This window comes from Lissotriton vulgaris, chromosome 8 (genome assembly GCF_964263255.1).
Source record: "Lissotriton vulgaris chromosome 8, aLisVul1.2, whole genome shotgun sequence".
Lineage (NCBI taxonomy): Eukaryota > Metazoa > Chordata > Amphibia > Caudata > Salamandridae > Lissotriton > Lissotriton vulgaris.
In genome coordinates, this window is record NC_141696.1 from 50,951,720 (window position 1) to 50,968,585 (window position 16,866).

A 16,866-nucleotide genomic window follows, 5' to 3' on the forward strand; every position below is an offset into this window, starting at 1 on the left:
CATTACAAAACGTGCCATGAAATACTTGTGCTTGAGCTGTGTATTGGGGTAAGCCAAGGCTGTTTCTATAAATTGTGCACTGGATGTTTTTTCCACAAAATGAAAGAGTTTTAAAGGAAATGCCAGATGGCCAAAAGCCACCATTGAAATGAGCTTAGCTTTTATTACTCAAAGTTTTGCTTCAGCTGATGGACTATATAGGTGTGAATTTATTTGACAAAGGGCGAATGTTGAATTACCAGCTTTTTTCCCATATGTTTCCCATGGGTAATCGATGTTCCTGTTACTGAAAGCAATATGCCCAGGTAGGTGTACGTTGAGCGTATCCTATCCTAAGGTGCCATAGACAAAATGAGGAGTCGGCTTATTTTTCATTTTCCAAACATCATCATCCTGGTTTTACTTGCATTCACTTGTAGTTTGTTATCTTGGTTGTATTTGTGTGTATTATCCAGGGTGTGTGGCATTTCTATTTTGGCTTGATCAAAAATAACCAGATCATCATCGTACGGTCTAAGTTGACCCGTATGTGCCTTGAGTCCCGGGGGATTCTATTTGATTTCAATAGTGAACTTCCCATGTCGGGCACAAAGAGACTGAAACGTTTCAGGCCTTGATTAATTTGAATACTTTTGAGCAATTTCTCACCACCCACTAATTTAACTGGAACCCAATTGTCTATGTACAAAAAAACGATTGCTTTGAGCAAACGTATAGGGTAATGTATATACTAGAGAGGCAATAATATCCAAATTGATAAAATTAACCTTAGTTTAGAGAGTATAATTGAGTTTACCTAATTTATTTTTAGAATCTGGGTCTGATATTTTCCAAACATATATTACCCATTGAAAATGAATATGGTCATATTATGCCTATTCCTTTGAAGACATTTCTTTTCAACCTTAAAGTCAGAAAGACTGTCTGAGTGGGAAAGCCTCCTGATGACCTTATTACCCAAAGCTAAATAGAAGGTTTCATTTTCTAACTTTTTAAGTCTGTCCTGGATTCTGATTAGCTGTCTTACACCCTCATGGAATAAGAAAAAAAACATGTCTATGAACACACAAAGGGGGTCATTAGGATGACGGGTGGTTTTTGTATTAGATCCTCAGCACACCCTTCTCTAATGATTAATCTAAATGTGGTAGTACTAGCAAAATGTTGCACTTGAAAACGACCAAGTTTTCACTTAGTGCTGCTGCCCAAGATATCTGAAGGCTCACCAGAAGCACAATCACTCCTACACTGGAGAAAAACAGTCTAACGTGCTCATCCTTTGACCCCAAATGACTGGTTAACTGGTGGGAGGCTGAGGGGCAGGGATGCAGCAAAGGTGAGGTAATTCAAATAAAGAAAGCCAAAAAATGAAGATCTCAAGGAGCAATCGTGTAGAAATAACCTGCACATTTGAGGTGTACCAGAGCTGAACAACAGGTGAATCGAAGGAATATATAAAACCAATAGTAACTGAATTATTTGGTGAAGGTAGCTGCTCCAAAATCTTTCTGGTTCAATGTGCACAGCAAAACCCAGGTAGAAGAAATCTGGAGGAGTTTTTGCTGGACATCACTAAAATGTCAGTTGTGTCGGAGTTTAACTTTACTATTACTAAAGCCAACCAATATCCAGATACACCAATGTCTGCTTTCAATTAGGGGAGCGCCATACTTTTATTCATCCAGGCTAAATGGAAGGTTTTGTCATTGTTGAGCCTGATGGAATTTGTTGATATATATTTTTTTGCTCAATTACATAGTGGGTAAAATTCTCAACAAATAAAATATAGACTATTCTGAAAAATGCAGAATTGTTAAGTTTTTGTTCTGCAAACTCTGCGCTTCTTCCTCAACTGATTTAAACAAAAAAATATATAGCAATTTCATGAAGTTTCTAATCATTTCTCAACAGTGACTCCTTAAAGGGTAAGAAATTGTAATTGACACCACTTCATTGCTAATGTGTTATAACAAATTAAAACTATTCTTTGGCAAATTACATGTATTTTGGTGAACCTCCTCCTCCTCCTCCTCCTCCATGAGTTCATTGAAGGGAGCATCTAATACTGTCTCAATTAGCCATGAGTTTGTAACTGCTGATCTTATCATAAATTGGTTTGTTTTAGTCCTACGGCTAAACCTGTATTTGATAAGTGTTTTAAAAGAAATAGACAAAAAAGAACTGCTTGCTCACCCACTGCAAGACCCTCATATTGACTGGCTTGTACCCGCATGTCCTCCGACATCTCATTGTCTTCCACCTCCTTGGAGATCTTCCTCAGGATGGTGGAGCATGCCAGGGCGCCCACAATGCAGTCCTGGCTCTGGAAGCAGAAGAAGAAGTAAAGGGAATGTTAATGAGGTTCCTGAATGTGGTTAGCCAACGCCAACTTATCCCACCCTCTGAGGATGTACTGACTGGAGTTATCCATCGCCTTCTTAAAGCACTGTGTGCATGCGTCATAGCTGGAAACGTTTGATTCAGGTCCTTTGGGATGTATGTCATCACAACGCATGCTTTTACTCTGCATGCCATTACAACGCAGTTTTTACAACGTAAGTCATTACAACGACTTGCGTTGGGGGGCGCTGGATAGTGGAATAGTTTAATTTTCCATTCCAACTCCAGTCCCTGTGGATAGTAGGGAAGGTGTTGGATTGAAAATTAAACTATTCCCTATCCTATAACGCCCTCCAGCGCAAGTCGTTTTAACGACTTGCGTTGTAATAGCTGCGTCGTAATGGTAGTGCGGAGTAAAATTTGCGTTGTAAAGGATGTTTCCCGGTCCTTTGACATACTGGGCAGGTATTAAACATTGGTGTGTGGCCTTTCTCTCCACCCTGGGACTCTTTGGTATCACCAAAGAGGACACAGACATTTGTGCAAAACCTTCTGTAGAATGGATCATGCTGGCAGAGAGTGTATCCTACCCGAGCGGCACATTTTTGGAGTGAGCGAAGGGGCCTGAGAGAACCCTTCTAAAGAGTATCCCACAGGTGAATGTTGTATCATCTACATGTGTGTGTGGGGGGTTCCCTGTTCATCTTCAAAAGCAGACCAGGCCTTCGAAAGGAGCTTCAAACTGTCGCTCCGCCTATCAATGCTGTCCTGACCCAGTGCAGCCACAACTTTGCACCTGTACACTGGGGACAGGACACTTCATTTATCTGCACTTCATCTCTGAACCCCATTCTGTTTTCAGGCACAACTAATAGTCTCTGATGATCGATAGTGTCAAAGGTTGCAGCAAGCTCCGGTAGACCAGTGGGTGTGTGTTGCTCTCATCTAGGACGTGGTGACTATCATCAAGCACTTTTAAGGGAGTAAGTAGCTATTTCAGTGCTGAAGCCTGCTCTGAACCCAAACTTTGGCTTTTGTTCAAAGGAGATGAATTTTTCAATTGTTTTCATAAGGCAAGGAAAGTTTAAGACTGGTCTGCAAATTGACAAAAGGTTAGGATCTACATTTTATAGAATTGGCGTCATCGGGCCTGTTTTCAGGAGACTTGAAGAAACTCTTTGCTCGAGTGAACCACGGATGAGCTGTCTCCTAGACTGTTGAAAAGGATGGAAATGGAGTCTAAGTATGCTCGCCACTAGACTATCTGGCGGTAAGAAGGTGGTCTGTTTTGCTTAACTGCGCTGTCTAAGGTGTCTGCGAAAATCATGTCAAATGCATTTTGTGTTTTTGGTGGTTATGGGGGAAACTTTTAGGTGGTTTGAAACTGACTGCAAACTTATCTCTCATTTTTCCCATGAAGAAGTTCAGAAAAACATTGCATCTGGATGGAGTAGGTCATGGCAGTACATTCTTTCTTAAAGAGATGTTTTGTGAATGTATTTAAAAAGAGATTTTGGCCGGCTTGATAAAGACAAAAGGACACATTTGTATCTAGACAAGTGGGCCACCTTCCTGCCAGATGAGGGAGGGACTGCCAGTCAAATTTATAAATGGCCACCAATCAGGAGCTCATTTATAAGCATTGACAGGCACCGCCGTAAAGGCGGTGCCTTTCAATGCGTCCCTCTGTTTAGTACAGGGTTGCGTCAGCAGGACCCAACCTTGCACCGAGCAGTTTTATTTTTTTATTTTCAAAATGAAAATCGTGAAATTTTTTGTTTTTTTGTAAAATAATAAAATGAATGATTCCCCCGCCCTAGGAGTCATTCTATTTCGTTTTTACTGCCCTACATGCCAGCCCATCTAAATTGGGCGGGTGGGCATGTAGCCATTTTTGCAACGGCCCTTATTCCATTGAATGAATGAAGCCAGATTTATATATTGCGCAACTTGGCCCCAAAGGGCGTGAAGGCGCCTAGCCAAATAAAACGATGAGGTCAAAGAGCATGATTACTGATAGGCCTTAGTGAAACACCACGTCTTTAGAGCTTTCTTAAAAACAGCCATGGTGGGTTGGGTTTTGATCTCAGAGGGGAGGGCATTCCATAGTTTAGGGGCCACAGATGAAAAGGCTCTTCCGCCCCATCTGACTTTGTTTGTCCGAGGGACGGTGAGAAGGTTCTTATTGGCAGAGCGAAGGTTTCTGCTAGGGGTGCAGGGACTCAGAAGGAAGCTTATGGCCTCAGAGCTGCCGCCGGATAGGGCACTGAAAACTAGGCATAGGATTTTAAAAGAGACTCTGGACTGGATCGGGAGCCAGTGAAGACTCTTCCTAGCAAGAGAAACAGAAGCGGTGCTAGGAACGTCCAGAACAAATCTGGCAGCCGCGTTCAGGATGGTCTGGAGGCGTTGGATGAGGCCTTTATTGATGCATGTATAATGGGCGTTACAATAATCCAGCCGTGATGTAACTAAGGCCACAACGGTCTGTTTACGGGCTTGAGGGGAGAGATAGTGGGCGATTTTTCTAAGAACCTTAATAACTCCCCAACAGGTAGAAACAGTTCTATTGACCTGTAGTGTCATGTCCAGAGAAGTGTCGAAGATCACGCCAAGATTCCGGGCGGAATTTGACGGTACGGGACAGGCTCCGAGAGAAGGAGGCCACCATTCATTGGACCAGATGTTTTGATCTTTACCGAAGATCAAGACCTCGGTTTTCTCTCCATTCAGCTTCAGGGTGTTTAAAATCATCCAATCGAAGACAGCCTGCATGCAGTTCCTGAAGCTGAGCGCGGAGATACTCACCGAGTGGGAGAGGGACACCATGATCTGGGTGTCATCGGCGTATGACACCACCTCCATCCCCTGAGCTCTTACAAGCCTAGCAAGTGGGGCCACATAAATGTTACAGAGGGTCGGACTCAAGGCCGACCCCTGTGGGACCCCACATTGCACAGGCTTAGCAGGGGAGAGAAACTCTCCTAGCTTGACCCTCTGTTCTCTCTGGTCATGGAAAGAGGACAGCAGGCTCAATGCTGGGACCTCCACCCCTATCTCCCTCAGACGAGCAGTTAAAGTCGAGGGAGATAGGGTATCAAAGGCGGCGGTCAGGTCTAAGAGGACCAAAAGAGTGGTCTGGCCTCGGTCGACCCTTGATTGTATATTGTCTGTCACTACTGTGAGCGCCGACTCAGTGCTGTGGAATTTTCCGAAGCCATGTTGAGACTGGTCCAGGAACCCAGAGGCATCAAGGAAAGCAGTCAGATACTGATTGAGGTGTGATTCCAACATCTTAGCGGGAGCAGGCAGTAAGGAAATCGGCCGGAAGTTTTTAAGGGTGTCCGGATCCAGAGTGGGCTTTTTGAGCAATGGCTTGACTATGGCCTGTTTCCAGGATGCAGGGAAAAGGCCCTGAGCCATAGCCTGGTTCATTACCTCAAGAGGAGGGGGCAACAGGATTTACCTGCAATCTTTTAGAACCTTCAGAGGGCAGGGGTCCATTGGTGAACCTGACTTTGTCCTGTTTAACAGAGAGTCTAGTTGGTCGAGAGTAAGGAGCGGGAAGTTGGTCAGAGTCTTAGAGGGATCTTTGGCCCAAGACTCTAAGACAGGTTGAGGCGGGAGAGGACGGGAACACATAAGACCTCTCTGTGCTTCCAGAGTGAGAGAGATGTCGGCGATCTTAGCATGAGAGAAATGAGCAATCTTGTCGCAAAGCTCTTGGGAACCTATGGTGGGATCAGGTGTTCGTAGAGAACACAAGGAATCTACAATCTTAAATAATTCCCTAGGGGATGTGAGGGACGATGTGAGCCTGGAGAAGTAGTCCTGCTTTTCTTTGATGACCTTAGTCTTGTATTCTACAAGTAACAGCTTGTGTTTTTCTCTATCTATGGGGTTCCAAGTTTTTCGCCATTGCCTCTCCTGCCTCCTACATCCCTGCCTCAGCAGTCTAAGATGATCCGTGAACCAGGGGGCAGAAGGTTTTCGTCTAGCTGAATAGCGTAGAGAGGCAGGAGCTAATAGATCAACCGCTCTGGAGATGGAATTAGCAAAATCCAGTGCAGCATCACTGGCATCCTTCAAGGGGGGATAGGAGTCTGCGCTATAAGGGGGGCAAGAGAGTCATTGGTGATACCCTTATAGTTCCGCTTAAGTATTTTATTAGTAGAACTTCGTTGAGGTAGAAAAGAGGGAAGGGTTTTAAGTTCTAAGGGAACTGCCAGATGGTCTGACCAGACCAGGGAAATAGAGGGGCCTACAGATAATCTAGGGTCATTGGAGAACACCCCATCAAGGATGTGGCCAGCCAGGTGGGTAGGGCTATCAACCAGCTGATGAAGTCCACATGCGGCCAGGGGGTCCACCAGGGAAAGAGTGTCCTTAGAGCAAAGATCATCTAGATGAAAATTAAGGTCTCCCAGAATCGTAAGATGGGGTTTGCCAAAGTAGGGTTCCAAGATTTTAAATAGATTAAGGCTAAAGCAGGATCTGGGGCCAGGTGGTCTGTAAATGAGGAGACCTGTGAAGGACACAGAGGGAGAGGATGAAATGGCAAAGTGAATAGCCTGGAAGAAGTCTGAGGGCACAGAGAGAGTTTTAATACGACAGACAGATGAGACTTTAAACAGGATTGCCAGCCCACCAGCCGTCCTAGTCTGTCCAGTCTTTGTAATGCATATCCTTCAGGGATAGCATGCAGGACCTGGGGGCCAGACGAATCAGACGCCCAAGTTTCGGTAATGAAAACCCATGAAGGGCTTCTGTCAGTAACAAACTCATAAAAAGCAATGTTATTTTTAATCAGTGACCTGGCATTGATAAGAAAGCCCCTTTCCGAACTGTAGGTTGGCATAGAGGGGGTGATAGCCGATGGGTGCATTATAGGGGAATGAGGGGAACAAGACTCATTGGTACGGGAGAAGCAACAGCATACCGGAGAGCGAAGAAAAGCTTCCGGGGGAAGGGTATGATGACAGGGAAGGGAAGGGGACTTAAAAGCAAGTATTTCCGAATAGGCATAAGACCGAGTTACCTGGCTGCCCAACGATGTCTCCTTACTGTGCAGCCCGTCCTGCAGCCCGTCCTCAGCGCGGGCGAAACTTCGACGGAAATTTGCTGTGCGCATTCGCTGTGCACAAATTGGGACATCATTGTTTAAATACGTCAGGTCACGTATCTCGCGTCCCACCTGACTGAGAGCAGCCAATGGGAGCGGGGACCCAATCTCTGCCGGCGTGCCCTCCACACAAGCGGGAAAACCCGTGGTGGAACGGGGCCACGGCAGGAGTAAGAGCAAAGCAGGAAGCTGTGTAAACAGCCCTAGAATGCAACAATATTAAAAGCACGCCGCAATATTAAAATAACACAAATTTTAGTTGCAAGTTTTTAAACTATGACAATATCTCAATGTTAGTCTTGAGTGCTAGAAATTATACATAGATCACCAGAACATCTTAATCATCCCCTCATTGGAGCGGTTTGGCTACGGTGGTGTTGGAGCAGCCACCACCATAATCAAAACTCCACTCACATCAAATTCGGGTGGGTGGACCTTCATGTTGGTAGTGTGTACACTCCATTGCTTTTGCAAAGGAATATACACACCATCAACATATAAATCGGCCCAAAGTTTGTTCCTGAATGTAAGTTTCAATGGTGTTTTTTGAATGGGTTACTTTTATTGTTTCCTCAAGGATTTGAGTCTGGTTTTCATGCTGAGAGATTTTTTACAGTTCCAGATAGATCTTCTCTGATTGTGGAAGGAATCATTGAACCATGGCTGACTGGTCTTAGATCACATGTATTTGATCTTGAGAGTTGTCAAAGTGTTTATAAATGAAAGTGGCATTTCAGTGTAAGATGTTCCTGCAGAGTTTCCATCTGAAGCATGGTTAATAGTGTTTAGTGTTGGGATCAAGAGCATTCTAATGCGGCAGTCTTCAATATTTTTAATGGCCAGTGGCCGATTTTTACTGCTCTTCTGTCAGTGGCAGGGTGCACTTTGCACAAGTAATGGTCATGAAAGCCACTATGTAATGACTGGATCAGCTGATCTTAAAGGGAGGTAAGCATCCAACCGATGAGTGAGGCAATAACTTGATTTAAGATGTAACGTTTGTTGTGGGTAGGGCTTGCAGATATCTGTGAGAGGGTGTGCAAACTAAGTAGCCTATAGATCTGTAGTGTATGGCCTTGGTATTGCCCCAATTAATATGTGGGTCACCTATAAATACTCTGCTGGGAAATTAAGAGTAATGTAGTCCGCTGTGGATGATATATGATGTGTAGGTTGGTGGCGTTGGAAAGGGAGGGAGGAATTACAACTTTACGGCACTCAAAGGTGCAGTAGGACAGGTGGATACTAGTTTGCCTTTCAGCTGTTACATATAATCGGTAGTCTCTCCTCTAGTTGTATATCTTTTTCTTTGAAGATGGAGTATCTTTGTGGCCCTAGTGAGTCTAATATTGGTTGGGAGCATTGGTCCTCCAGGATTTGGTAATCATGTCTATCAGCGAAAGAATATCAGCATGATGCACATTGCTGACCGTACATTGTGAAGCAATGCATAGACCATCAGGTGTTTGTGGTTCAGAGTTGACATTATTATTGTTGGTGGATGTTAATGGAGGTTTATCAGATTTACTATATTGTGTGTGAGTGTCTTTGGAGTCTTTTGCCAGATTATTTGAATTCCTTCAGTTGAGGTGTAGGCACAATGTAATCCACTTGAAGATGAAGGCAGATTGGGTGGCACGAAGGAAGGTAGCTTGTTGGTAGAGGTTCTTAAGTGTGTTTTAGCTTGTTAAGCTCAATTTGGAGCATCTGGTAAAGTTTAAATCTTCTCGTGCCCTGAGGTTCAGGTAAGGGTGACCTGTTCCTGGTCTATTTCATCTTGCAGCTGTTAATTTATTGCCTAAATTGTAAAATGAGTCTCCCTAGACCTCAGGTTGTTTTTCTGGAAGTGTTGTGTCACCAGCAGTGTAAATGAGTTGTGAGAGTGCCCTTACTTACTCTTACTAGTTTAATGTTAGGTGGCAAGGCCGCCACTCAATACGAAGCAATTGATTAGGTGAGGTTTGAAGTGCTATGATTGCCAAGGAGATCTTTCTCTGTATCTCTCATCAGCTGAATCCATTTCCATGCCTTTGCTCAGCTATCACATTTCCTTAATTATCACTTTCAGTCACATTTGTTCAGTCATGAATCAAAATGTTGTTCTTTTCAGTGGGGTATGCTGGTGTCAGTGGTTGGGGTGGTTAACATTTTGTCCGTTTGCATGGTTACTGCAGTATAATTGAACATGGAATGAAAGGCGTTGGCCTTTCTAGATAGATTGACTGCCTATTTTTCCAAACCTCCTCTGTTACGCTGAGTTTAGTGTTCTAGATGTTCACAGTGGGAGGAGGAATGACCGACACCTGAGGTAACTTTGATATAAACTGAAAGTAAGGGAGTTGTCGATGAAGTTGCCAGTCACTTCAGAAGGTAACCCTTGAGCAGTTCAGTGGTGAATTGTGGTGACTGTTGAATGTGTTCTAGCTTTGAACCACCATGAAAAAGTAATCATATGAACTAGTGACTAAGGGCCAGATGTATGAAGAGCAAATGGGTTCGCAAACACCAAAATTCACAGAATGTCGGCGTTTGCGAACTCATTTGAGCCAAATTGTATGAATGTTGCAAATTTCTGTGCAAAATAAGGAATTGCAAATTTGCGATTCCTTATTTTGCGATTGCATGTAAGGAATCGCAAAATTTGCGATTCCTTAAATGCAATGTATGATGCAAAAAAAATTACCACCAACTTCAAGTTGGTGGTAATTTGCAAATTTCTTTAAAATTTCCAATTATTGCATTTTTCTAAGTGCTATGTGATGCACATACATGCCCTTAGGGCATGTATGTGCACCACAAGTGCACTCATGCTGATTTCAGGGGTGCAACAGTGTGTCCTTTGGACACCCTTGCACCCTTGAAATTATTCTCAATTTGCGATTCGCAAATTGCGAATCGCAAATTGAGAATAATTTCACATTCATTCCTATGGGCCTCCTGGCCTATAGAAATTAATCGGAAATTATTCCTTAATTGCGATTAGCAATTTGCTAATCGCAATTAAGGAATTTTTAGAAATCGCTAAAAAATTGCGAATTTCTACATACATGCCATTTTGCAATTCTCAAATAGCGATTCCTTAAAAATCGCTATTTAAAATTTTACAAAAAAAAAATATCGCTATTTGAGAATCGCAAAATTGTATCTTGATACATCTGGCCCTAAATCCTGCATGTCCATGCAGATCAGATTTTGGACAAAGAAGAGCTTCAAGAATTGCTGACGCTTTGTATTGTGCATGCTAGGCTTGTCGTGGCATGGTAACACATGCTGGTATGAGTTCTATGTAGATACCAGGAATAACTCTTAACAAAGCAAGTTTCAAAATCTTCAACACATGAGGGTCAGCGGCTCTCCTACCTGCATTTCACAGGATTAGGGTGTCTAGGCCTGGGTGTGGGCCACTTGGCAGAGTCAAAACAGTGATGAGCGGGACTAAATCAATATCTACAATGTGAGCTTCGGAAACAGCCCTTTTATCCAAGTCCAGTTGAAGTTAGTGAAGGCGTTCTAGAGTTAGAAGAAGACCCACAGTGGTGACAGAGGCGTTCAGAGCCATCGGGTGTATTTCCAGTACTCAGCAATCGGGCTCATTAGAATTTGTCGAATCACCTCTTGATCGAGGCAATAAGAGAGAGCTGCCCGATGTTATAGAGTCCGGCTGATGGGCCAGCAGACCTGCATCATACTCTACATAATTCAGTCACACATCTCAAAAGATGCATTGCAATGATTACTGCACCTTCATTTGCAAACAATCCACCCTAAACTGACATCTTTTGCACCTCTTATATGCAAAGAGGCCGCTAAAATCTTTTGTCAGCCAAATATTTCCAGTTCTTAGGAGAAAGAGTTTTGTTGATACTGATATCTGCTCTTAATTGAACTGTCTTATACGTTATCAAAGGATGATCATTGGCATGATTCTTAACATATAAACCCAACTGCAAAATATTCCAGTGTTTACATAATATCTGAAATACTTTCCATTATCGATAGTATATATGTCATGATAAGCCTAACTCTCTGTCTAGTATCCTTACGCATCAGTTTAAGACTAGGAAGGACATCTGGTTTGCAGTTCCTAGCCCTTGATTTAGCAGATATCTGCGTAACGTAGGTGATTGTGAATCGAAGGTTCAGTGTGATTCTATTCAAGGATACTACAGTGGTTTTGAGGTCATCAATGCCTCCATCTCATATGATCAGGAGGCCATGGATGTATCTCAGACCCATAACAACATGCTTGTACCAATGCTCATTTTCAGGAGATCCAGCCATATTCCATTAAAAAAAATCTATGTATTGTACCAAATAACCTCTACAAAGTCACAGCTACAAATTAGCTTTAAAATAGAGACCGCACATTCCTTATTGTCGGCAAATAATATTATGCAGCGAGGTAGTAAAATCTAAAAACATTTACAAGAAAAAGCTCCATTTAAATAAAAAAATAGCAACATTACTTTTAAATAATGTACTTTCATGAGTTTCCTGCTTTGTGGTCTTTCCTTATGCTGTAGGACACATTTACCTTAAGGGACAGCATCTGCATTTATCGCCCAGCTACTCCACCTACCTTGGTTTATGGTCTGCAACTTCCTAGGGTGGATGAACATTTACCTGGGACCAGAAGATCTCTGCAAGTCCTGCCCGGTTCTGAAGGACGGCCCAGAGCAGAAGATCCCGGATGGGGTACTGCAGACTTTCTGAAATGGCCACTGGCTCCACGTCACACTTGGAAGAGAAAATATTTTCAAATCTCAGAACAACTCCTTACCACTACATGTTAAAAGTAGACTTTTACAGGATTGATTTTTAAAAATATTAATTTGAGAAAGATGACATCTAAAATATAAAAATTCTAAATTGCATCCATGTTATCCTGTGAATTTGTTAAATATGACCACAAAGAAACCGTACTTCACTGCAATTCTTTCTAACTCAATTTAATGTTATTCAGAGCCAGCCAAGCAATCTTCTTTTGCAATAACTGTAGAACCTTGGAATTCATTTCTAGTAAGTCTCTTTAAAAAAAGTTTATTTGTGCCCAGTATCACTGGAGTATTCAGAAGGGATTTATCCGGACTGTTGTAAATTTGCCTTTTCTACAGGGTCACCCTGGATTTTTTTTCTCCCTTTTTCTAAACCCTATTTTTGCTGGCTTTAGTACTCTGTACACTTTATCCCTACTAGCCAGGGTAAAGTGCTTGTGCTCCTACTTTCAACATGGTAATATTTGTATACACATGATTGGTTTATTTATATTGCCAATAAGTTCCAAGTGCATGGTACAAAGTGCACCCAGGACTTGTAAATTAATTGCTACCAGTGGACTGCAGCACTCACTGTGCTATCTACTGCAGTGGCACTGTATAGACTGCCTTCAGGTCTACCATTGTAGCCTGGCTGTGCAGTTCTAAACTGCAATTTGCACCTGTCAAAATGACCCCCTTTTGATAGGCCTGAACCTTCCTTTTAAATATTATGAAGTCAACCCTAGGTAGGCCTTATTGCTCATAAAGCAGGGGCATGGTATTTATAAATAGGCCATTAAACGTTTAATGTTAAACATAGTCTTACAGTAAAAAGGTCCTACAAGCTATTTTCAATGCAGCAGGGTTGACTGTTCCATAGGAAAGCAATGGGTTACAATATAAAGTTTAATACATGTTATCTCTGGCTAGGAAAAAGCTACAAATTTCATTTTTAGACTATCTGAAATATTTATTACACGCTAAATTCACTAGTGAAGCCAGATTAGTAATACATATTTTGTAAAGAGGAGCTTTACAGAGTTACCTTTGTCCTGCCTCAACTCCCCGGAAGCTGAAACTGCATTTTACTCTCCCACTGCTGCGAGCCAGTAATTAGCATTTGAATAGTCGTAAATGAGGGGTGAACTTGCTCCCAGATCAAAATATATCCTGACATGAATGGGCAGAAATGACCCCCCTGAACCTGACTATGCAGGGTGAGTCTAAGAGGATCCTTTTTTTACATCAAAATACCAAATGCTGCTGGAATGTCAAATCCTGCTTGACAAATATCCTGGTGTTTTATCATATGACACTTGGGATGCACTTCATAGAGCAAATGTCTGCTGACACCTAGACAAGGCCCCCCGTCCCCGGAACCAGGCAAGCCACAAAGCTATCAGGCCTCTTTTTGACTATAAAGTGTGAAGTCCTGTGTGAATGCCGCATCCTGCTTGTCAGGTTTGCTGGGGTTTTCAAATACCACTTGGGGTACACTTGAAAGGGTAAAGACGGGATGCCAAAACAATTCTTGTGTATCCTCTATCTGGTTGCTGAATACTCACCTCTGCCCTACCAAACTTCTGTCTCAGAGGGCCTTCCTAAAACTGGATTTTGGTGTTATATGTGGGGGGACAATAGAATTAGCATAGTACATTCCCCCTAACACACAGCCTTCAGTGGCCGTGTTTAGTATGGCCGAATACATCAGCCATCTTGGTAATGGCCTAAGAGGGTAGGGTTAACCATGGGAACTTTTACCCCATTGGTGAGGGCAAGATAAGGTGAGGACTGAGCCTGCTGTCTGCACCCTGAGAATTACCCAGGAGGAGTGGACCTGCTCTCCACCTTGTACCAGGACAAATACGTTAACTCATAGAGCCATATGGCTAAACTCCTGTTCAAGCTACAGGGATACAACAAGCTCCAAGAGGCTTTCTCTGCAACTGCCCTGCTGATAAGTGGCAAGTCCTGGCCCGGACTCCATTTGACACCTTGTATGCCTCTTAGTGCCTCCCTGAGGCCCTGGGGGCTTAAGAAAGTGTACTCCTGTGGTGAATTGGGACTACAATGACTGAAGTCAGAAGTTAAAATCTTTTTCCCAGGACAAATATGATGGGTATATCCGACACACACTTCATCGCAGTCAGCATCAAATTGTGCATGGATCCTGATCTACTGCGACCATTGATTATAACTGTCAAAATTTCCACTTAGAAACTTAAACAATTCTTATCTCTGGTTCCCCTTATTGGATGTTTATCATTTTGATGCAATTTTGTTTATTAAATTGTTCTCTAATTTTTGTATTCATTTTAGGAGTTTTATTGTATTGCATTTCCTCTTTATACTTACTTACGCACTTATATAGCGCACAACTACCCAGAGGCATCTCGGCGCTTGTACGAATACCGCCGAGGAACCCTTCCTGGCCTTTCCCTGTGAGGAGCCCACTCCTGGGCACCCCCAAGGTGAAGTCAGGCACCCTCAGCATTGTTGGGGCCATTGTAGAGATTAAGCAAGCTATTGCCCAGAGGTGCATAGTGGGGCTCATGATCAGAATAGGCACTGAGGCGAGAATAATCAGGTCCGAGGAAATTGAGCCCAAGACCCGCCGAGGCGGGAATTGAACCCTGGTCCCGGCCAGACTACTGCATCAGGGTCTGCCGCTCTAACCATTGTGCCACACTTCTCTGTTTTAGTACTGCTTAAATACTTAATAATAAGTTAAGCCTGTCTAGTCTGTGACAAAACAACCACGTGGATGGGGTCAGATTAATTTAGTGACTTTAGTTATTCACTCTACAAGTATTTTGGTTGTTACCTGAGGTGGGTACCTACCCCTTGTACTAATACCCCAATTTCTTCCAAGGGCCATTTTTCACAATTTCTTCTCCAGCTCTGGAAAGCACCAAATCATCTTAGAGCTCAGTAAATACCATCACATTTGCAAGTGCTCTAACCGCTACAGTGTGGCCAAAAGAAGGCAAATACAAATAAAGTGTACTAGCCTAAATCTTCAGGCCTAAATGTCCACTCCAGCTTATTTGAGCTCGGGCCTCGGGTCAATTTCTTCCCTGGAGGTACCCTGTCTTGTGCACCTCAGCCTTTGTTGCCAGAACCCAGGATCATCACCCTGTTCCTGAATTAAGATACTCTCTAAGAAAAGCAAAATCAGATTCATATAAATAGGAAATGCCTGAAAAGTCATCTATCTAACCACTGGCAAGCTCTCGCTGTGATTGACCTCTGGGAATCTTTCTCTCTTAGAGGTTGTGTTATATGTATTTCCGATATTTTTAATTAGCATGTTTACTTATTTGTTCATGCATGGATGTTTTATTTACTAGTTCATTTAGGAACATCAATCATCACTTACATATCTACCTTCTTCTCCGGGAGGAACTACTTTAAAATTACAACATATCACAACATACGCTGATCAAAAGACTTCACCACATTAGCATCCAAGGGGAGGCGCTCAAAAGGATCACCTCCTTCCTCACCAGAAGAGCCTAGTGGATCCACCTCCCACCTTTCATCTCTGAACCCAAGGAGAGCACCCTTCAATGCATATATGACTCCAATGGCCAACATCATCAGATCCCACAGTCTCAACATACATTCCCACACAGACAGCATCCAACTCATCCTCTCACTCACTTACAACATCACCACCATCAGAACTAACTTCCACAGATACATGACAAGTGTTGCAGACTGCATGAAGAACAACTGCCTGCAGCCGGACACAGACAAGGCAGAAGTACTGATCTTCGGCCACAGCAGCATCACCTGGAGTAACTACTGATGGCCATCAGACCTAGAACCCGCACCACTCCCTCTGACCACTTCTGAAACCTCTGAATCATTATTGACAGCAATCTCAACATTAAATCACAGATCAATGCCGTCTCCTCCAACTGCTTCCTTAATCTGTGCATGTCTGTAAGATCTTCAAGTGGCTACCTCTACACACAAGATGCAACGTGACACAGGCCCTCACCACTAGCCGACTGTATATATTGCCAATGTTTTTTCATTGGTGCATGAGTGTAACTGCTGCCTCATTTCTTAGGTGCACGTATTACATAGAGGTAAGCTCTTTATGAAATCACTGCCAGCAAGCCTGCCTGATGCATTGGGAAAATAACAAATAGTGAAGCTTCCAGCGGGGATCACTATTGTCATCCTGTCTGATTTCGCTGCAGTTATGGAATGCGGGGTCTTGTTCCTAGCTCAGGAGGATTTCCATTAACCAGAACCATCCCTCCTCTCGCCTCGACATACATCCCTGGACTGATATAAAGCTTGAATGACGTGGTGACATATAGTATAATAGGGGAGCAGGAAGAGTTCAAACAGCCCTCCAGGATTACACGTTTTAACAGGTGCAGGAACACACCTGGAAAAACAGTGTGTCTCCACGCACACTTACCTTCTGCTCAAAGCAGAAGCAACATGGGTGAACCGCCTCGTCTGATTTGCTCAATGCATAACCCTTCCTTGCTAACCCTGGAAACATGAATGTTCTTTAGGGGTCGCCAGGGGTCGCAGCTGCGACCCCTGGCTTGCCCCTTGCAGCCCTTGGCACTGGCTTTGCGACCCCTGGCCTCCGAGGCGGCAAAATCAGTGCCAAGAACACAC

The 16,866-nt window shown here is 43.3% G+C and overlaps 1 protein-coding gene across 1 annotated transcript in view; it reads right to left on the reverse strand.

Annotated features, from left to right (window-relative positions):
* Positions 1-16,866, reverse strand: part of LOC147693360 (transient receptor potential cation channel subfamily M member 2-like) — a 374,197-nt gene that overhangs the window by 137,448 nt on the left and 219,883 nt on the right. The window contains exons 11-12 of the mRNA XM_086933683.1: positions 12,086-12,199; positions 2,194-2,323 (exon numbers count right to left, since the gene is read on the reverse strand). Coding sequence (XP_086789809.1) covers positions 2,194-2,323; positions 12,086-12,199 — 244 coding nt within the window. The remainder of the gene's footprint in view (positions 1-2,193; positions 2,324-12,085; positions 12,200-16,866) is intronic.